At 44.7% G+C, this 20,534-nt stretch overlaps 1 protein-coding gene across 1 annotated transcript in view; it reads right to left on the bottom strand.

The window, feature by feature from the left end:
• prdm5 (PR domain containing 5) overlaps nucleotides 1-20,534 on the bottom strand; it is a 236,592-nt gene that overhangs the window by 146,191 nt on the left and 69,867 nt on the right. Inside the window, exon 12 of the mRNA XM_034180554.1 lies at nucleotides 10,379-10,539. Coding sequence (XP_034036445.1) covers nucleotides 10,379-10,539 — 161 coding nt within the window. The remainder of the gene's footprint in view (nucleotides 1-10,378; nucleotides 10,540-20,534) is intronic.

Raw genomic sequence — 20,534 nt, 5'->3', positions numbered from 1 at the left:
GACTGACAACTTTTTGATGAAGAATGTCTTACTCCTTCACATATGTATTTGATGTGACTGCCCTTTAATCATAACAGATTTTTTTTTTATTTAATATTTTATGCTTGGCACTTTTTTACTCCCAAATGACAATTAGAATCCTTTCATTGTTTTTGATGCATCTTCGTGATTAAGTTTAAAACCCATTTTTATGGCACACAGCAAAGTCAAGTCATATTGTAGACTGCTACACATAATGTGGATTTCTTCCTCAGTCCACTTGTTTTTCATTGTCAGACTCACAGAAATTCTTTGTGGAGAGTATTTTGCAAACTGTTACACCTCTCCTTTGGCCATATACAGTAGTGTTCAGAATAATAGTAGTGCTATGTGACTAAAAAGATTAATCCAGGTTTTGAGTGCATTTCTTATTGTTACATAGGAAACAAGGTACCAGTAGATTCAGTAGATTCTCACAAATCCAACAACACCAAGCATTCATGATATGCACACTCTTAAGACTATGAAATTGGGCTATTAATAAAAAAAAGTAGAAAAGGGGGTGTTCACAATAATAGTAGCATCTGCTGTTGACGCTACAAACTCAAAACTATTATGTTCAAACTGCTTTTTTAGCAATGCTGTGAATCAATAAACTAGTATTTAGTTGTATAACCAGAGTTTTTCAAGATTTCTTCACATCTGCGAGGCATTAATTTTGTTGGTATGGAACCAAGATTTAACTCATTTACTAGTGTGCTTGGAGTCATTGTCTTGTTGAAACACCCATTTCAAGGGCATGTCCTCTTCAGCATAAGGCAACATGACCTCTTCAAGTATTTTGACATATCCAAACTGATCCATGATACCTGGTATGCGATATATAGGCCCAACACCATAGTAGGAGAAACATGCCCATATCATGATGCTTGCACCACCATGCTTCACTGTCTTCACTGTGAACTGTGGCTTGAATTCAGAGTTTGGGGTCGTCTCACAAACTGTCTGCGGCCCTTGGACCCAAAAAGAACAATTTTACTCTCATCAGTCCACAAAATATTCCTCCATTTGTCTTTAGGCCAGTTGATGTGTTCTTTGGCAAATTGTAACCTCTTCTGCACATGTCTTTTATTTAACAGAGGGACTTTGTGGGGGATTCTTGCAAATAAATTAGTTTCACACAGGCATCTTCTAACTGTCACAGCACTTACAGGTAACTCCAGACTATCTTTGATCATCCTGGAGCTGATCAATGGGTGAGCCTTTGCCATTCTGGTTATTCTTCTATCCATTTTGATGGTTGTTTTCCCATTTTCTTCCACGCGTCTGTTTTTTTTTTTTGTCCATTTTAAAGCATTGGAGATCATTGTAGATGAACAGCCTATAATTTTTTGCACCTGCGTATAGGTTTTCCCCTCTCCAATCAACTTTTTAATTGAGGCAAAGAGTAGATATAAAAAATATAAAAAGTAAGTTAACTAATATTATAAGGGTATGTAGGAAGGAATACTATAGTAACATATTACATAATAACAAAAATAATATCAAAGGAATTATGGCATATGTTAAATAGCATTATTAAAAATGGTACAAAACAGCAGCGCTATCCTCAATATTTCATTGATAACAATATCAGAAAGGAGAATATGGATGAGGTGGTTAATGGCTTTAATAATTTTTTTGTAAATGTTGGACCTAACTTGGCAGAAAAGATTCCTGATTCATTGTTATCTGAGGACTGGAATGATAATCTTATAGAGAGGAATCCCTGTTCAATGTTCCTCACAGCAGTGGAAGAAAAAGAAATCCTAGATATTGTTAACAATTGCAAATACAAAACATCTACTGATTTAAATGAAACTGACATGATAGTTGTAAAACAGGTCATTGAAGGAATTTCAGAACCATTAACATATATTTGTAATTTATCATTTCAAACCGGTAAATTTTCCAATGAAATTAAAATAGCCAAAGTTGTACCGCTGTATAAGACTGGGGATAGACACCACTTCACAAATTATAGGCCTGTTTCTTTGCTTCCACAATTTTCTGTTGTGAAAGTGTAGGTACACGGACCCACAACAGGGGGCGCAATGAACGGACAATGGAGAAAAGTAAGAACAAGTTTTACTGTTGTGAAAATAGCACAACTGATACAACAATTAGCGATTTGGAGGTGTAAGCCGAAATCTGCTGGTGTCTTGTGGGCAGGCCCGAAGGTAGGAGACGTCCGTCCTAGTTGAACCGGAACCACCCAGATCTCCTCTGCCACCGAAACCCCGAAGTACTGGAACCGCCAAGTCCCGAATTCCCAGGTGGCCACTGCCTCCGCTCGTCGGATCCGGTACTGCTGGCGGGAAAGAACACAAACACACAGGTTGGGATGCGACCGCACCCGGTAGATGAGAGGGGCAAAGCCGCCTCCACCTCTTGTCACACTGAAGCAGGAAAGGTGAGTACTTATCCAAACACTTGGCCTTCCGCTGTCCTGAAAAGTTTATAAAGTGTCGTCACAAAGTATATGTTGCAGAGGTGATTACCTTAGACTCAAGGTGATATCTCGGCACTGAGGTGGAGACGCTGTCCTGCTGATATACCTCCGTACTGAGTGAAGTCAGCTGTGTCCAGTAATGGGTGACAGCTGTCACCCTGGCTGCTCTCATCAGGCGGCGGCGCCCTCTGGTGCCTGGAGCCCGCACTCCAGGCAGGGCGCCCTCTGGTGGTGATGGGCCAGCAGTACCTCCTCTTCAGCGGCCCACACACAACAGGACCCCCCCCTCAACGGGCGCCTCCTGGCGCACGACCGGGCTTCTCCGGATGGCGACGGTAAAAGTCGGCCAGGAGGGCCGGGTCCAGGATGAAGCCCCTCTTCACCCAGGAGCGTTCTTCGGGGCCGTACCCCTCCCAGTCCACCAGGTACTGAAGACCCCGGCCCATTCGACGGACATCGAGGAGCCGACGCACGGTCCAAGCCGGTGCCCCGTCGATGATCCGGGCAGGAGGTGGTGCCGGACCCGGGGTGCAGAGGGGTGAGGTGTGATGGGGCTTTATCCGGGAGACATGGAACACTGGGTGAATCCGCAGCGAGGCCGGCAGCTGAAGCCTCACTGCGGCGGGATTGATGATTTTGCGGATTTTGAAGGGACCGATGTATCGTTCTTGGAGCTTGGGGGAGTCCACTTGAAGGGGAATGTCCTTGGTGGACAACCACACTTCCTGCCCAGGACGATACGTGGGAGCCGGGGCCCGCCGCCGGTCTGCATGTGTCTTCGCCCTCGTCCGGGCCTTCAACAAGGCAGAGCGGGCGGCACGCCACACCCGACGGCACCTCCGTAGGTGGGCCTGGACCGAGGGCACACCGACCTCTCCCTCGACCACCGGAAACAAGGGGGGCTGATACCCCAAGCACACCTCAAACGGGGAGAGGCCGGTGGCAGATGACACTTGGCTGTTGTGAGCGTACTCGATCCAGGCCAGATGAGTACTCCAGGCCGTCGGGTGCGCGGCTGTCACACAGCGTAGTGTCTGCTCCAATTCCTGATTCGCCCGCTCTGCTTGCCCGTTGGTCTGGGGGTGATACCCAGACGAGAGGCTGACCGTGGCCCCCAGTTCCCGGCAAAAACTCCTCCAGACGTGTGAGGTGAACTGGGGACCGCGATCGGAGACGATGTCTGATGGGATGCCATGCAGACGGACGACGTGGTGGACCAGGAGGTCCGCTGTCTCCTGGGCCGTTGGAAGCTTCGGGAGGGCCACGAAGTGGGCCGCCTTGGAGAAACGGTCCACTATCGTGAAGACGACGGTGTTTCCCTGGGACGGCGGGAGACCCGTGACGAAGTCCAGGCCGATATGGGACCAGGGGCGATGAGGCACGGGCAGTGGCTGTAGCTGCCCTGAGGTCTTCTTGTGGTCAGCCTTGCCCCTGGCGCAGGTGGTACAGGCCTGGATGTAGTCCCGGACGTCAGCCTCCAGGGATGCCCACCAGAAGCGTTGCCGGACGACTGTCACGGTCCTTCGCACCCCTGGGTGACAGGAGAGCTTAGAACCGTGACAGAAGTCCAGGACTGCAGCCCTAGCCTCTGGTGGGACGTATAGTTTGTCCTTTGGTCCGTTTCCGGGGTCCGGGACACGGGTCAGGGCCTCCCGGACGGTCTTCTCCACGTCCCAGGTGAGGGCGGCCACGATAGCGGACTCCGGGATGATGGGATCCGGGGGATCCGACGGTTCCGTTTTGACTTCGTCTTCGTGCACCCGGGACAATGCATCCGATCGTTGATTCTTGGTCCCGGGACGGTAGGTAATCCGGAAGTCAAAACGGCCAAAGAACAGTGACCAGCGGGCTTGCCTGGGGTTCAGACGCTTAGCGGTCCTGATGTACTCCAGGTTCCGATGGTCAGTGAAAACCGTGAATGGCACGGCTGTTCCCTCCAACAGATGTCTCCACTCTTCGAGGGCCTCTTTCACAGCAAGGAGTTCCCGATTGCCGACGTCATAATTCCGTTCAGCGGGGGTCAACCTGCGAGAGAAATAGGCACACGGGTGAAGGACCTTATCGGTCTTCCCGCTCTGGGAGAGCACCGCTCCTATCCCTGAGTCCGAGGCATCCACTTCAACCACTAACTGGCGGCTAGGATCGGGCTGCACCAGAACTGGTGCAGACGAGAAGCGCCGTTTCAACTCCTTGAACGCGGCCTCGCACCGGTCCGACCAGGTGAAGGGAACTTTTGGAGAGGTCAGGGCTGTCAGGGGGCTAACTACCTGACTGTAGCCCTTAATGAACCTCCTATAGAAATTAGCAAAGCCGAGGAACTGTTGCAGCTTCCTACGGCTTGTGGGTTGGGGCCAGTCTCTCACCGCCGCAACCTTGGCCGGATCCGGGGCGACGGAGTTAGAGGAGATGATAAACCCCAGGAAGGACAAAGAAGTGCGGTGGAACTCACACTTCTCGCCCTTCACAAACAGACGGTTCTCCAACAACCGCTGCAGGACCTGACGGACATGCCGGACATGAGTCTCAGGATCCGGGGAAAAGATGAGTATATCGTCTAGATATACGAAGACGAACCGGTGCAGGAAGTCCCGCAAGACATCGTTTACCAACGCTTGGAAGGTCGCGGGAGCATTAGTGAGACCGAACGGCATGACCAGGTACTCAAAATGACCTAAGGGGGTGTTAAATGCCGTCTTCCATTCGTCTCCCTTCCGAATCCGAACCAAATGATACGCATTCCTAAGATCCAGCTTGGTGAAAATCTTGGCTCCATGCAAGGGGGTGAACACTGAATCCAACAAGGGCAACGGGTATCGGTTGCGGACCGTGATCTCGTTCAACCCCCTGTAATCAATGCATGGACGAAGTCCGCCATCTTTTTTACCCACAAAAAAGAAACCTGCGCCCATCGGTGAGGTGGAATTCCGGATCAACCCGGCGGCTAATGAGTCCCGGATGTAGGTCTCCATTGATTCGCGTTCCGGCCGTGAGAGGTTGTACAGCCTACTGGACGGGAACTCACTGCCTGGAACCAAATCAATGGCACAATCGTACGGGCGGTGGGGAGGAAGCGTGAGAGCCAGATCCTTGCTGAACACGTCAGCGAGGTCATGGTACTCCGCTGGCACCGCCTTCAGATTGGGCGGGACTCGGACCTCCTCCTTAGCTTGGGAGCCGGGAGGAACCGAGGAACCAAGACACTCCCGATGGCAGGTTTCGCTCCACTGCACCACTACCCCGGACGGCCAATCAATCCGGGGATTGTGCTTAAGCATCCATGGAAACCCTAAAACCACACGGGAGGTGGCCTGAGTCACGAAGAACTCGATCACCTCCCGGTGGTTACCTGACACCACCAGAGTTACTGGAGGTGTCTTATGCGTGATTGGTGGGAGTAGGGAGCCATCTAGTGCTCGAACCTGCACAGGCGAGGTAAGAGCCACCAGAGGGAGCCCTATCTCCCTGGCCCATCTGCTGTCAAGCAGATTCCCCTCAGAGCCCGTGTCCACCAGTGCTGGGGCCTTCAGGGTTGAATCCTCATACAGGATTGTGACTGGGAGTCGTGTAGCAATGTGGGTGTGTCCCACGTGAATGTTTTGGCCCACCCCTGGCCCAGTCTCTAAGGGCGGGCGTTGGAGTTTAACCGCTCGGGGCAGTCGTTTGCCATATGCTCACTCGAGCCACAAACATAACAAGCTCCGTGGGCCCGCCTCCTTTGTGCTCCAGGTGCCCTAAATGTTGCCCTGCTCGTGTCCATAGCTTCGTCAGCAGGGGGAGCCGTAAGCGCACGGAGCGCAGGAACAGAGGAGCGTGGGGAGGGCGGAGCTCGTTCGGACCCGGAAGGGAGAGGGACGACGCGTGCCTGGCCACGCCCTTCGCCTCGTTCCCGACGGCGTTCTTCTAACCGGTTGTCGAGTCGTATGACTAGATCAATGAGCCCATCTAAATCTCGCGGTTCGTCCTTAGCCACCAGGTGCTCTTTTAGGACCAGAGACAGTCCGTTTACAAAGGCAGCGCGGAGGGCAGTGCTATTCCAGCCGGATCTCGCCGCCGCGATGCGGAAGGCGACTGCATAGGCAGCTGCGCTCCGACGTCCCTGTCGCATGGACAGTAGTGCGGTTGAAGCGGACTCTCCTCTGTTGGGATGGTCGAACACCGTTCTGAGCTCCCGTACAAACCCATCGTATGTATGAAGGAGCCGAGAGTTCTGCTCCCAGAGCGCTGTAGCCCAAGCGCGTGCCTCCCCGCGAAGCAGGTTTATTACATAAGCTACTTTGCTAGCATCCGTCGCGTACATCACGGGACGCTGAGCGAAGACGAGCGAACACTGCATAAGAAAGTCCGCGCATGTCTCCACACAGCCTCCGTACGGTTCTGGAGGGCTTATGTATGCTTCTGGGGACGGAGGGAGGGACCGTTGAACGACCAGTGGAACGTTACTTTCGCGCGCAGGGTCCTCGGGAGGGAGAGCCGCAGCGGCGCCCGAAGGGCGTGCCTCCACTTGTGCGGCGAGAGCCTCCACCCTGCGGTTTAGGAGAACGTGTTGCTCGGTCATTAAATCGATCCGAGAGGTGAAAGCGGTGAGGATCCGCTGCAACTCACCGATTACCCCTCCCGAAGCCTCCGCCACGTCTTGGTCTTCCAGTGGCCGTTCAACAGCCGGTTGACGCCCCTCGGGATCCATGACGCTGGCCGAGATATCCTGTTGTGAAAGTGTAGGTACACGGACCCACAACAGGGGGCGCAATGAACGGACAATGGAGAAAAGTAAGAACAAGTTTTACTGTTGTGAAAATAGCACAACTGATACAACAATTAGCGATTTGGAGGTGTAAGCCGAAATCTGCTGGTGTCTTGTGGGCAGGCCCGAAGGTAGGAGACGTCCGTCCTAGTTGAACCGGAACCACCCAGATCTCCTCTGCCACCGAAACCCCGAAGTACTGGAACCGCCAAGTCCCGAATTCCCAGGTGGCCACTGCCTCCGCTCGTCGGATCCGGTACTGCTGGCGGGAAAGAACACAAACACACAGGTTGGGATGCGACCGCACCCGGTAGATGAGAGGGGCAAAGCCGCCTCCACCTCTTGTCACACTGAAGCAGGAAAGGTGAGTACTTATCCAAACACTTGGCCTTCCGCTGTCCTGAAAAGTTTATAAAGTGTCGTCACAAAGTATATGTTGCAGAGGTGATTACCTTAGACTCAAGGTGATATCTCAGCACTGAGGTGGAGACGCTGTCCTGCTGATATACCTCCGTACTGAGTGAAGTCAGCTGTGTCCAGTAATGGGTGACAGCTGTCACCCTGGCTGCTCTCATCAGGCGGCGGCGCCCTCTGGTGCCTGGAGCCCGCACTCCAGGCAGGGCGCCCTCTGGTGGTGATGGGCCAGCAGTACCTCCTCTTCAGCGGCCCACACACAACATTTTCCAAAATATTAGAAAAATTATTCAACAATAGATTAGATAAATTTATAAACAAACATGAATTACTTATTGACAGTCAATATGGATTTAGAGTAAATAGTTCAACATCACTGGCATTAATATAATCAGTTGAGGAGATCACAAATGCCATAGATCATAAATTACATTCAGCTGGAATATTCATAGACCTTAAAAAAAGCTTTCAACACTATCAATCATGATATATTAATCAATAAACGTGAACGGTATGGGATCAGGGGATTAGTGTTGCACTGGGTGAGAAGTTATTTGAGTAACAGAAAATTTGTGAAGTATGGGAATATACATCATCATGCTTGGACATTGCTTGTGGTGTCCCACAGGGGTCAGTATTGGGTCCAAAACACTTTTTACTTTATATAAATGATATTTCTACTGTGTCCAAGATATTAAAATGAGTATTATTTGCAAATGACAAGTATTTTTGTTCTGGGGGGGATTTGCAGAAACTACTAAGGAACATCACTACAGAAATGGGAAAGCTGAAAATGTGGTTTGACAGAAATAAATTATCATTAAACTTAAGTAAAACAAAATATATGTTATTTGGCAATTGTAATAAAGACATACAAGTACATTTCCAAGTACAGGGGGTGGATATTGAAAGAGTATATGAAACTAAGTTTCTTGAGGTGATAATTGATGATAAAATAAACTGGAAGTCTCATAAAACATATACAGAGCAAACTGTCAAGAAGCATTTCAGTTCTGAACAAAGTTAAATACATTCTGGACCACAACTCACTCAGCATTCTCTACTGCTCACTGATCTTACCATATTTACACTACTGTGCAGAGGTCTGGGGCAATAATTATAAATGTACAACACAACCATTATTCATACTGCAGAAAAGAGCTATAAGAATAATTCATAATACTGGTTATAGAGACCACACAAATTCACTATTCTTAAAATCAAAAATTTTAAAATTTACCGATCTGGTTCATTTTCAATCAGTACAAATCGTGTATAAAGCAATAAACAATTTACTTCCTGGAAATATTAAAAACATGTTCTTTAATAGAGTAGGGGATTATAATCTGAGGGGGGAGTTTAACTTAAAACATCAGTGGGCACGTACAACATTAAAAGGTTTTTGTATTTCTGTTTGTGGAGTGAGGATGTGGAACAGATTGAGGGTGGAGCTCAAGCAATGTCCAAACATGAACCAGTTTAAGCAGTGGTATAGGTACATGGTTTTTTCTAGGTATAAGGAGGAGGAAGGGTGTTGAGGGTTAGGGTGTTTTGTTGATCATTGTTTAGTTGTGTGCACTTTGTTTTTCTATCTTGTAAATATGTAGTATAAAATCACACGCATTGCATATGTATATAGGTATGTGTGTATGTAGGTATGAGTATGTATGTATCTACACTAGATATGTTTATGATGACGGGACTTGAGTTTGTGTTGTGCTAAATGTATATGTAGCATGGCCCAAGCAGAGGGTCACCCCTTAGAGTCTGGTCTGCTTGAGGTTTCTTCCTCAATACATCAGAGGGAGTTTTTCCTTACCACTGTCACCTTTGTGCTTGCTCTGGGGGTTGGTAATGAGTATATATATGTATGTTTGTATGTATATAAGGGGTGGGCGTTTATAAGCTTTGCTTCTGCTCACCCCCTTTTGGTCACATATGTCACGGTGGAATTGTCATGTGTATCAGTTTTTTGTTACTGTTGAATTTGTGTGCCAAATAAATTCATTCATTCATTCATTCATTAATCAAACTATGCTGTTCTTCTGAACAATGTCTTGAACGTCCCATTTTCCTCAGGCTTTCAAAGAGAAAAGCATGTTCAACAGGTGCTGGCTTCATCCTTAAATAGGGGACACCTGATTCACACCTGTTTGTTCCACAAAACTGACAAACTCACTGACTGAATGCCACACTACTATTATTGTGAACACCCCCTTTTCTACTTTTTTTTTTTTTACTAATAGCCCAATTTCATAACCTTAAGAGTGTGCATATCATGAATGCTTGGTCTTGTTGGATTTGTGAGAATCTACTGGTACCTTGTTTCCCATGTAACAATAAGAAATATACTCAAAACCTGGATTAATCTTTTTAGTCACATAGCACTACTGTTATTCTGAACACTACAGTAAGTCCATGAAATGTCACAGTTTCAGACCTAAATTTTGCACAGACTCAGAAGTGAGGAGCTTGAAAGATGAAGATTTAACCACATTACTTAAAAAAAAAATCATGGTTAGATCAACAAAGAAATGAAACTAATCATAACTATAAATGCCAATTAACCTCACAAATTCATGATACAGTTACAAATTGGCTCATGCAGAGATATGGAGGGGTAGAATCGAAACACGTGTATTCCTTATAAACCAAATTATTACTTTTTCTAAACTGTTCTTTGTGACAATCATGGTCAGACATGTAATCGCTGGCTATGATTGTGTTTGTCTGGCTTGTATCCCCCCATTTACCTTCTTGTGGCTCTTGAGGACAGAAGGTGTGACAAAAGCCTTCTCACACAGGTCACACTTATACTTCTTATGACCGTCATGCACCACCTGGATGTGGACATTCAGTGTGTCCTTCCTCTTGAAGGTGGCATCACAGTGGTCACACTTGAATGTCCTCTCACCTGTACCAAAGATTGAAGAACATCTGTGAGAACCATTTCCACTTATCTATTGTGGGACTTCTAAACGCACATCATCACACACAGCAAGAGGGCACCCAATTTCACTGCAGCAATTGTGTGAAGAGAAAATACAAAGACAGCTGGTTCATTTCACCAAACCAGCTCTAAGAATAGTCTTTAACCTCCTGAGACCTTATGTCCACATACAAGGGCATCTGTGTTGTCGAATTTCTTTTGCTCTTCCCAAAAGCTAATTTCTGTTCAAACTCATTTCGTAGGAGGTCAAAACAGATTTATTCTGTATTTCTGTATTTACCTTTTAAGAACATAGATCTTTTATTCAGTATCTTGCAGATGAAAATACCTGAGTGAAGTCTGACGTATTGTTTGGGTATGTTTGTAAGAATCTACAGTGACTAACCCTAACCTCTTCAACCAATCATTGATTATTTTTAACCACCCCCCCCACCCACACACTTAATCAGAGAGAAGCTCCAGCATTTGTTTTTCAAATACAAATGGAAGCCATTTCCTGCAACTTCAGCTTTACATCTTATGTAAAACTACAAACCAAGGCCTTCTCCACAAGGAAACGGGTATCTTTTTCCTGTTGTTTTCAAATAGTGTTCTGTAAACATGGCACTGTTTCAAGAAATATCTGCGTACACATAAATCCACTGAAAACAGTATAGTGTATCTGTCAGGCCTGTATGTGGAGCTGTAACACTTCCACAACAAATGGAGAAGAAAATGTGGAGCATGCGCATAACTGGTGTAAGGAGGTAATCAGTGCAGCACGAGAAAATCAAGAAGTACCCAGGGTTAAAGGAGCAACTGGAGCAGATGTGGAAGGTAAAGTGGTCCCAATGGTAATATTAGTACTAGGAGTTGTAACACCCGATTGGAAGAGTAGCTCCAGCAGATTCCAGGCACAACATCAGAGGTCTCTGTCCAGAAGGGGGCAGTCCTAGAAACAGCTTTTTTTTCCACTCATGTTTAGTGGTTGGATGAAGCCATTTATTGTCAAACAACTGTGTTTCCTCTTTTTACATCAAAATGACAAGAGAACTACCCAAAGTTTACATACCCCCTTTCTTAATACTGTGTATTACCCCTTTAACATCAACGACAGCTTAGAGTCTTTTGTGGTAGTTTTGGACGAGGCTCTCTGATGGTAAAGCTGCCACTGAATATGTCTTGGACTTTAATTACAAAGAAATACAAACAATATGGCACTTTATGGTAAATCTGCATGAAGTAGACAGTTCTCAAAAACTGAGTGACTGTGCAAGAAGGAGAAGAGTGAGGAAATCCACCAAGACATCCAGACAACCCAGGAGAAGTTATGGGCTTCTGTGGTTGTGATTGGAGAAATTGTGCACAGTGCAAGCTTTACATTTTGCATCACTACTCTTAGCTTCATAGTGGAGTAGAGCAGAGAAGGATTTTCTTTCACCAAAACAAATCAAATCCAGGCTTGCATCTCAGATGTACCTTCTGGCAATTTGTAGCTAAACTTTCAGGTCTTCTTTTTAAGAAGATCCTCCTCTATACCACTTCATCATGAAGATGGATAACTGGTGATACAAAATGCAAAGCTTGCACTTTGCATAATTTCTCCAATCACAGCCACGTAAGCCTATAACTTCTTCTGGGTTGTCTGGGTGTCTTGGTGGCTTTCCTCACTCTTCTACGTCTTGCACAGTCACTCAGTTTTTGAGAACTGTCTACTCCATGCAGATTTACCATAGAGTGCCATACTGTTTGTATTTCTTTGTAATTAATGTAAATAAAGTCCAAGACATATTCAGTGGCAGCTTCACCATCAGAGAGCCTCGTCCACAACTACCGCAAAAGACTCCAAGCTGCCATTGATGTTAAAGGGGGCAACACACAGTATTAAGAACAGGGGTGTGTAAATTTTTGATCAGGGACATTTGGGTAGTTTTCTTGTCATTTTGATGTAAAAAGATAATAAATGGCTTCACCCAACCACTAACCATGAGTGAAAAAAGGTTTTGTGTTGTCATTCATATTCTCTTAAAAATGGCCAAAAAAGCAAAAATTCTGCCAGGGTATGTAAACTTTTGAACACAGCTATATATATGAAGTCAGTCCCTTTGGCTTCTCCCGTGTTTCACTGGGGGTCACCACAGCAGATCTGAGGTGGCTGTGCATGTTGATTTGGAACAAGTTTTATGCTGGATACCCTCCCTAACACAACTCTACACTCTAAAGAATGAACCGCTGTCTCAACAAGAAAAAGTGATGCAACAATTTGCATCGATTTCTTTGACATTTCAACTTAACTAAAGTTATTTCAACTTAACTAGAGAAGTCTTGTGGCATTAATTCCGTCGAAAGTTAAAATAACTTTTAAAAAATATACACAAATTGTTACATTAATTTTTCTCAGCAGTTCCATTTTTAAAGTGTACACATACGTACGTATATACGAGTATACACACTTATGTCTGTATGCATGTATGTGTATACACACACACACACACACACACACACACATACAGTCAAGTGTGGGTGTTGATTTGCATTCTCCATATCATCCCAACTTTTAATTTGGAGCTGTACAAAGTAAGAAGTGTTTTGTTACTCTAAAATGTCTGTTTCTTTGATGTAATACTTTAATAAAATGTATAAAATTCTCCCACACTTTATTTTATTTATTTAAATGAGTAACATGGGTAAATTTCAAACTTGGTCTCTCACGGAACATCAAAAACCACATTTAAACAGAAAAACTGGCAGCCGTAATGCTATTCAAAGTTTGGCACATGTAGAAGAAAAAAATAAGTGAATGTCCTCCAGACGTGTCTTGTGTAATACTATACAGCACAATAACATCTGTGTGGAGTTTATTAAAAATTATGGGAAAAAAAATACTAAATCTCAATCATAGCGCTCGTCAGTAAAACTGTAATTACACACTTCCTTCAAACTGTATAGCTGTGTCCCTAGTTTATGAATCCTCGCACTAAAAGTGCCAGACAGCACTCAGACAGTGACGCGGGGCCCAGTCACAGCTGTTACATACAACAGCTACTCGCAGATTGAAGCCTGATGTTTTTCTTCACGCCTCTGCTAGCTGCATCCACACAACAGTCCCTATTGTTGAAGAGTAGTTGTTTCCATTATATGGAGATCATTCAATTTCCACAGAGTAGTTTGGACAGAGTGTGACAGAGTGTTTGGCAGCGCATGTTGTTACAAGCTTGTGTTCATTCTACTATTACTAAGGCCAAGGATGGTCAGCTCAAAAAAAAACTGCGTAAATCAATCATGAGTACTGAAATCCACTGTGTTTTTCAAAAAATAGAAACAAAATTGTTCATGTCAAAAAGGTTCCACTAAAATCAGTTTTCAGGTCTTGTTGCACTGGTTCAAAACATAGTAATGACATGAAACAAGCATTTTGTCATGATGTTTTTGCAATTTGGCAATTGTGATGTCATGTATGTTCCCTTAATACTAAAGACACATGCAGAAATGTTTCATTACTGTTTGAAGCCGAGCTTTAATTTGATATTAAAACCATTAATACGCGAGCACACACACACACAGGATTATTACTGAGATCTCTTCAAGACACAAATATGAGATTTAATCCTCTATGTTCATGTTTGGGTGAACTTCATCTCTAAAGTAAAACAAAAAAAGTAAATACAGTCACACAAACACACTGTTCTGGGCAATTCCATGTTGTAGAAGCGCACAGGCCAAAAAAAACCTTTTTAGAAATTGGGGAAAATAGTGTTTGAAATTGTAAGAGCAAATCTTCACTTGTGCAGAAAGAAAGTAATTTCAGTTACAATGATGTGGTGAAGGTTAGCTATACCATATCAAAGCAGGTTTAGTTTTTCATGTTTTTCTCCCATCAAAATGTGAATAATTTGGGCTTATTTTATATCTATTGCATAAACTGATTTTTCATCCTCTGCATAAGATCTGCATTGTTTTGTGTTAATGAGAACATTGCACGCCTCAGTTGAATTGAGAAATTGGTTGCCAGCACTGCACCTGGTTTGGCCTAATATGCATATGCAAAGCTCGTCAGCATCTCACCATGTCATTTAGGTCCTTTAGACTTTATTTTGAGTTAAAGTTGCTCCAATTTTGGTTAAAATAATACAAATTATTGGTTGAGTTAATCAGGTTTTAAAAAGTAACAGTTTGCATCATGTGTCATTTAGTTCATGTTACAGGGTAACATATGTCACATGTCACAGAATCCAATGCACATTGACCTTGTTTAACCTTTACTTTGGAGACCAAGTGTTGTGTGGGCCGCCAGAAGAGAAGGTACTGCTGGCCCACCACCAGAGGGCGCCCTGCCTGAAGTGCGGGCTTCAGGCACTAGAGGGCGCTGCCGCCATGGACACAGCCGGGGGTGACAGCTGTCACTCATTATCTCTTGACAGCTGTCACCCATCTACACTACATCATCTCACTCCATAAAGACCGGACGTCATCTCCACCTCGTTGCCGAGATATCATCCACCTGTGAAGGTAATATTTTCTGCTGTATCTAAAACTGTCATAGTCTGAACTCTTTTTGCAGCTGCTTTCCTGTGGTGTGCCTTATCTGCTGGATTGGCGTTTGGTGTGAACAGCGACGGCTTCGCTTCACACCCAAACCAGATAAGTGGTGTAACAGGAGCTGCACGAGTGTGTGATTAGAGGTGGAGGTGACTTTCCACCTTCTGACTGTTTTTGTTACTGGGTGTGCACACACCCACATCTCACTGTTTGTGCTCCTCGCCAGCAGTACCAGATCCGACAGTCGGGGACGGTGATCACCTGGGAATTCGGGACTTGGCGGCTCCAGTATTCACCAGGTTCTGTGCCGGTGGAAATCGTGTGGTCCCGGCTCTTCTCAGGACAGACGTCTTCTATCCTCGAGCCTGCCCACACGTCACCTTGGTGTATTGACTGCTATCAGATTCTGTGATTGTCTGTATCATCGTTGTGCACATTCACAACATTAAATTGTTACCTTTTGGCTCATCTATTGACCGTTCATTTGCGCCCCCTGTTGTGGGTCCGTGTCACTACACTTTCTCCAACACCAAGCATTCAACACTGCCAAAACTATTCCATTTATTAATCCTATTAACTCAACCAATTATTTGCATCACTTTTTACCAAAATTGGAGTAACTCTTTACCTTTTGACCCCTCTACAAACTGAAATTGACCTTTGTCACCATTTTTGTTGTTTTTACCACAACACCCCATAACATTCAGTCATAGATAGCCCAAACTATACCTTTTTTGGAGTCTTTATAATCAGACAAGTAATGTGATGTAATTTTCAATATGATTGGAGCATTTTAAAATTTTGACCCCCTGTGTAATTCTTCAATAGACCCCTACCTGGCCGCTTACTGAAAATTCAAGTAGCTAGTCAGGTTTTTTTTAAAGTGTAGTGTCTAAGCTGTATTTGTGCTGAATTTGATGCTTGTATCACCATTTGAAGGATTGTTTCAGTTATCTGCTGCTGCACTAATAAGCCAACAGAGCATGAACCAGGTGCTGTCTGTTATCTTAAACATGTGTATATATAAGACCCCGTGAATTTTAGGAGAAATGCTGCTTTTAACAACCTGGACCTCATTTCTGGCATAAAATATGGACGTTTACTCACCAATATAAGTTTGGTGTGATTAGAAGTCCATAGTTCAAAAGACGTGTTCAGTTCAAATCTGAGGCAAACATTTTCTTCTTCTACTAAGGTGGATCAGAACGTTTTGGGGTACACAGCACAAACGACTGGACAGGAGGAACCTAGCAGTCAATGTCACTCACTAATTTCAAAATGCAGCTCTTTCAACCAGAGGTGCGGTGCCGTGATATGTCAATCATCTGTGTCCAATCAAATTTCAGGGGAGTCCAGTGAAACCCTGGCCTCCACTCTAGCTCCACCCATGTCAGGAAGTGCTCAACATTTGACATTTCCTGTTTCACTGTGACTGAAAATTTGGCACTTCCTTTTTGAGTGTGAGTTTGCCAATGAGCTCCCGCGAGATTCCATGGGATCTCGTCTGTCAATCCAGGAATTGTTTGACGTTTGAACATTTCCAGCTTTACTGTGGATTCAAAATTTGGCACTTCCTGTTTACGAGGTCTGTGAGAAAAGTAACGGTCTTTTTTATTTTTTTTAAACTATATGGATTTCATTCATATGTTTTTACGTCAGCCAAGCTTGAACCCTCGTGCGCATGCGTGAGTTTTTCCACACCTGTCGATGACGTCATTCGCCTGTGAGCACGCCTTGTGGAACGAGTGGTCCCGCCCCCTTGTCGGATTTTCATTGTCTGGAAATGGCGGAATGATTTGGAGTTTTTTCCATCAGAATTTTTTTCAGAAGCTGTTAGAGACTGGCACCTGGAAACCATTCGAAAAATTTATCTGGCTTTCGGTGAAAATTTTACCTATCCTATCCTATTTTACCTATGCCTATCTCGACTTTCAATGCTTACCAGTCCAGTAAGTATCAGAGAAATTGTGGAGAGCTGGGCATGTCCAAACTTGTTCTCTGACACGCCGAAACGGAGGTGTTCCGTTGTCTCGCTCGACCAGCGAATCGGTCGTTACGCACAAAGCCTCTGCGCGGCTTTCCATGACAAAATCTCTAGTTAAAAGTGAAATCTGACGGAAAATGGCTGATGTCCAGCTCTTGTGATAACCAGAGAAAGTGCACACGACAGTCCCGGCTCCACACAGTCATCCGTTTAGAAATGATCTGGTGTTTTCTGCCTCGTCATCGCAGCTCGGAGCGTGGCGCGCCGAGCGCCATTCTGGGCCATCCTTAAAGCAACAGTAGCAGTCCTTATTCTCTGTTAAGCCCGTAAAATTTTCACCGAAAGCCAGATAAATTTTAAATTTCGAATGGTTTCCAGGTGCCAGTCTCTAACAGCTTCTGAAAAAATTCTGATGGAAAAAAACTCCAAATCATTCCGCCATTTCCAGACAATGAAAATCCGATGAGGGGGCAGGACCACTCCTTCCACAAGGTGTGCTCACAGGCGAATGACGTCACCGACAGGCGTGGAAAAACTCACGCATGCGCACGAGGGTCCAAGCTTGGCTGACGTAAAAACATATGAATGAAATCCATATAGTTAAAAAAATAATAAAAAGGACCATTACTTTTCTCACAGACCTCGTAGGACTCCCTGTACCATAAGCAAGCTTCATGCCACTGCGTGATGCTTCACTCGTATTATTAAGCTGTCAAATTATAGAATATGGCAATTGCCAGTTAAAGTACATTGTTTTATCAGCAGAAATGTGTTTTTTGTAACTTTAAATATAGAGTGACATACTGTAATGTCAGTCGCGTAATGTCAGTCACACATAATCAATCAATCAATCAACTTTTTTCTTATATAGCGCCAAATCACAACAAACAGTTGCCCCAAGGCGCTCAAGTATGTAATCATTCAGTTTATTCCTTTGATTCCAATCAAAGGAATCAGTGAGGCACATCCAATGTGAGTGACGTCACATTGGATGTGCCTCACTGGCCTCTACTGGTGGTTGGCTCTCACTGCGGTATTGTATCACTTCCTGTTCCGGAGTACAGTGGTGTTTTGCTGTATCTGTTAGCTGTTTAATCTGCGTAGTTAGATTGATCTAGATAACGATTTGTTTCACAGTGTAATCTTCACGTGCCTTAACTAAAGCACTCCCTCTGCTGAATTCACCTCGAAATTATTTGCACATTATTCACTTTGTGTGTTTTTAGGAATCCGCTAGCTTAGCGCAGCTACTAGCTCTTACCCTGTTTAGCATGTGGCTTCTCCTGTCTCTCCTGCACTTCTCTGCTCTGGGTGTGAAATGTTTAGTTATTCCTCAGCCTCCTTTAGCAGTAATGGTACTTGTAATAAGTGTAGCTTATTCGTAGCTTTGGAGGCCAGGCTGGGCGAATTGGAGACTCGGCTCCGCACCTTGGAAAATCCTACAGCTAGCCAGGCCCCTGTAGTCGGTGCGGACCAAGGTAGCTTAGCCGCCGTTAGCTGTCCCCCAGCGGCTCCCGAGCAGCTGGCAAAGCAGGCCAGCTGGGTGACTGTGAGGAGGAAGCATAGTCCTAAACACAAGCCCCCTGTACACCACCAACCCGTTCACATCCCTAACCATTTTTCCCCACTCTGCGACACACCCGCCGAGAAACAAACTCTGGTTATTGGCGACTCTGTTTTGAGAAATGTGAAGCTAGCAATACCAGCAACCATAGTCAATTGTCTTCCGGGGGCCAGAGCAGGCGACACTGAAGGAAATTTGAAACTGCTGGCTAAGGCTAAGAGTAAATTCGGTAAGATTGTAATTCACATCGGCAGTAATGACACCCAGTTACGCCAATCAGAGGTCACTAAAATTAACATTGAATCGGTGTGTAACTTTGCAAAAACAATGTCGGACTCTGTAGTTTTCTCTGGGCCCCTCCCCAATCGGACCGGGAGTGACATGTTTAGCCGCATGTTCTCCTTGAATTGATGGCTGTCTGAGTGGTGTCCAAAAAATGAGGTGGGCTTCATAGATAATTGGCAAAGCTTCTGGGGAAAACCTGGTCTTGTTAGGAGAGACGGCATCCATCCCACTTTGGATGGAGCAGCTCTCATTTCTAGAAATCTGGCCAATTTTATTAAACCCTCCAAACCGTGACTACCCAGGGTTGGGACCAGGAAGCAGAGTTGTAGTCTTACACACCTCTCTACAGCTTCTCTGCCCCTGCCATCCCCCCAATACCCCATCCCCGTAGAGACGGTGCCTGCTCCCAGACCACCAACAACCAGTAAAAATCTATTTAAGCATAAAAATTCAAAAAGAAAAAATAATATAGCACCTTCAACTGCACCACAGACTAAAACATTTAAATGTGGTCTATTAAACATTAGGTCTCTCTCTTCTAAGTCCCTGTTAGTAAATGATATAATAATTGATCAAAATATTGATTTATTCTGCCTTACAGAAACCTGGTTACAGCAGGATGAATATGTTAGTTTAAATGAGTCAACACCCCCGCGTCACACTAACTGTCAGAATGCTCGTAGCACAGGCCGAGGGGGAGGATTAGCAGCAATCTTCCACTCCAGCTTATTAATTAATCAAAAACCCAGACAGAGCTTTAATTCATTTGAAAGCTTGACTCTTAGTCTTATCCATCCAAATTGGAAGTCCCAAAAACCAGTTTTATTTGTTGTTATCTATCGTCCACCTGGTCGTTACTGTGAGTTTCTCTGTGAATTTTCAGACCTTTTGTCTGACTTAGTGCTTAGCTCAGATAAGATAATTATAGTGGGCGATTTTAACATCCACATAGATGCTGAGAATGACAGCCTCAACACTGCATTTAATCTATTATTAGACTCTACTGGCTTTGCTCAAAATGTAAATCAGTCCACCCACCACTTTAATCATACTTTAGATCTTGTTTTGACTTATGGTATGGAAATTGAAGACTTAACAGTATTCCCTGAAAACCCCCTTCTGTCTGATCATTTCTTAATAACATTTACATTTACTTTAATGGACTACCCAGCAGTGGGGAATAAGTTTCATTACAGTAGAAGTCTTTCGGAAAGCGTTGTAACTAGGTTTAAGGATATGATTCCTTCTTTGTTATGTTCTCCAATGCCATATACCAACACAGTGCAGAGTAGCTACCTAAACTCTGTGAGTGAGATAGATTAGCTCGTCAATAGTTTTACATCCTCATTGAGCACAACTTTGGATGCTGTAGCTCCCCTGAAAAAGAGAGCCTTAAATCAGAAGTACCTGACTCTGTGGTATAACTCACAATCTCGCAGCTTAAAATAAAAGAAAAAAGAAAAGCGCCTTGGGGCAACTGTTGTTGTGATTTGGCGCTATATAAATAAAATTGATTTGATTTGATTTGATTTATAACATGGCAAGGAGCAGCAGAATGACAGTTGCTTGCAAGCTTATATCCTAGAATAAAAAGTATAGTTTGAAGCA

This window comes from Thalassophryne amazonica, chromosome 10 (assembly GCF_902500255.1).
Source record: "Thalassophryne amazonica chromosome 10, fThaAma1.1, whole genome shotgun sequence".
NCBI lineage: Eukaryota > Metazoa > Chordata > Actinopteri > Batrachoidiformes > Batrachoididae > Thalassophryne > Thalassophryne amazonica.
This window is presented reverse-complemented; position numbering and strand designations above follow the sequence as displayed.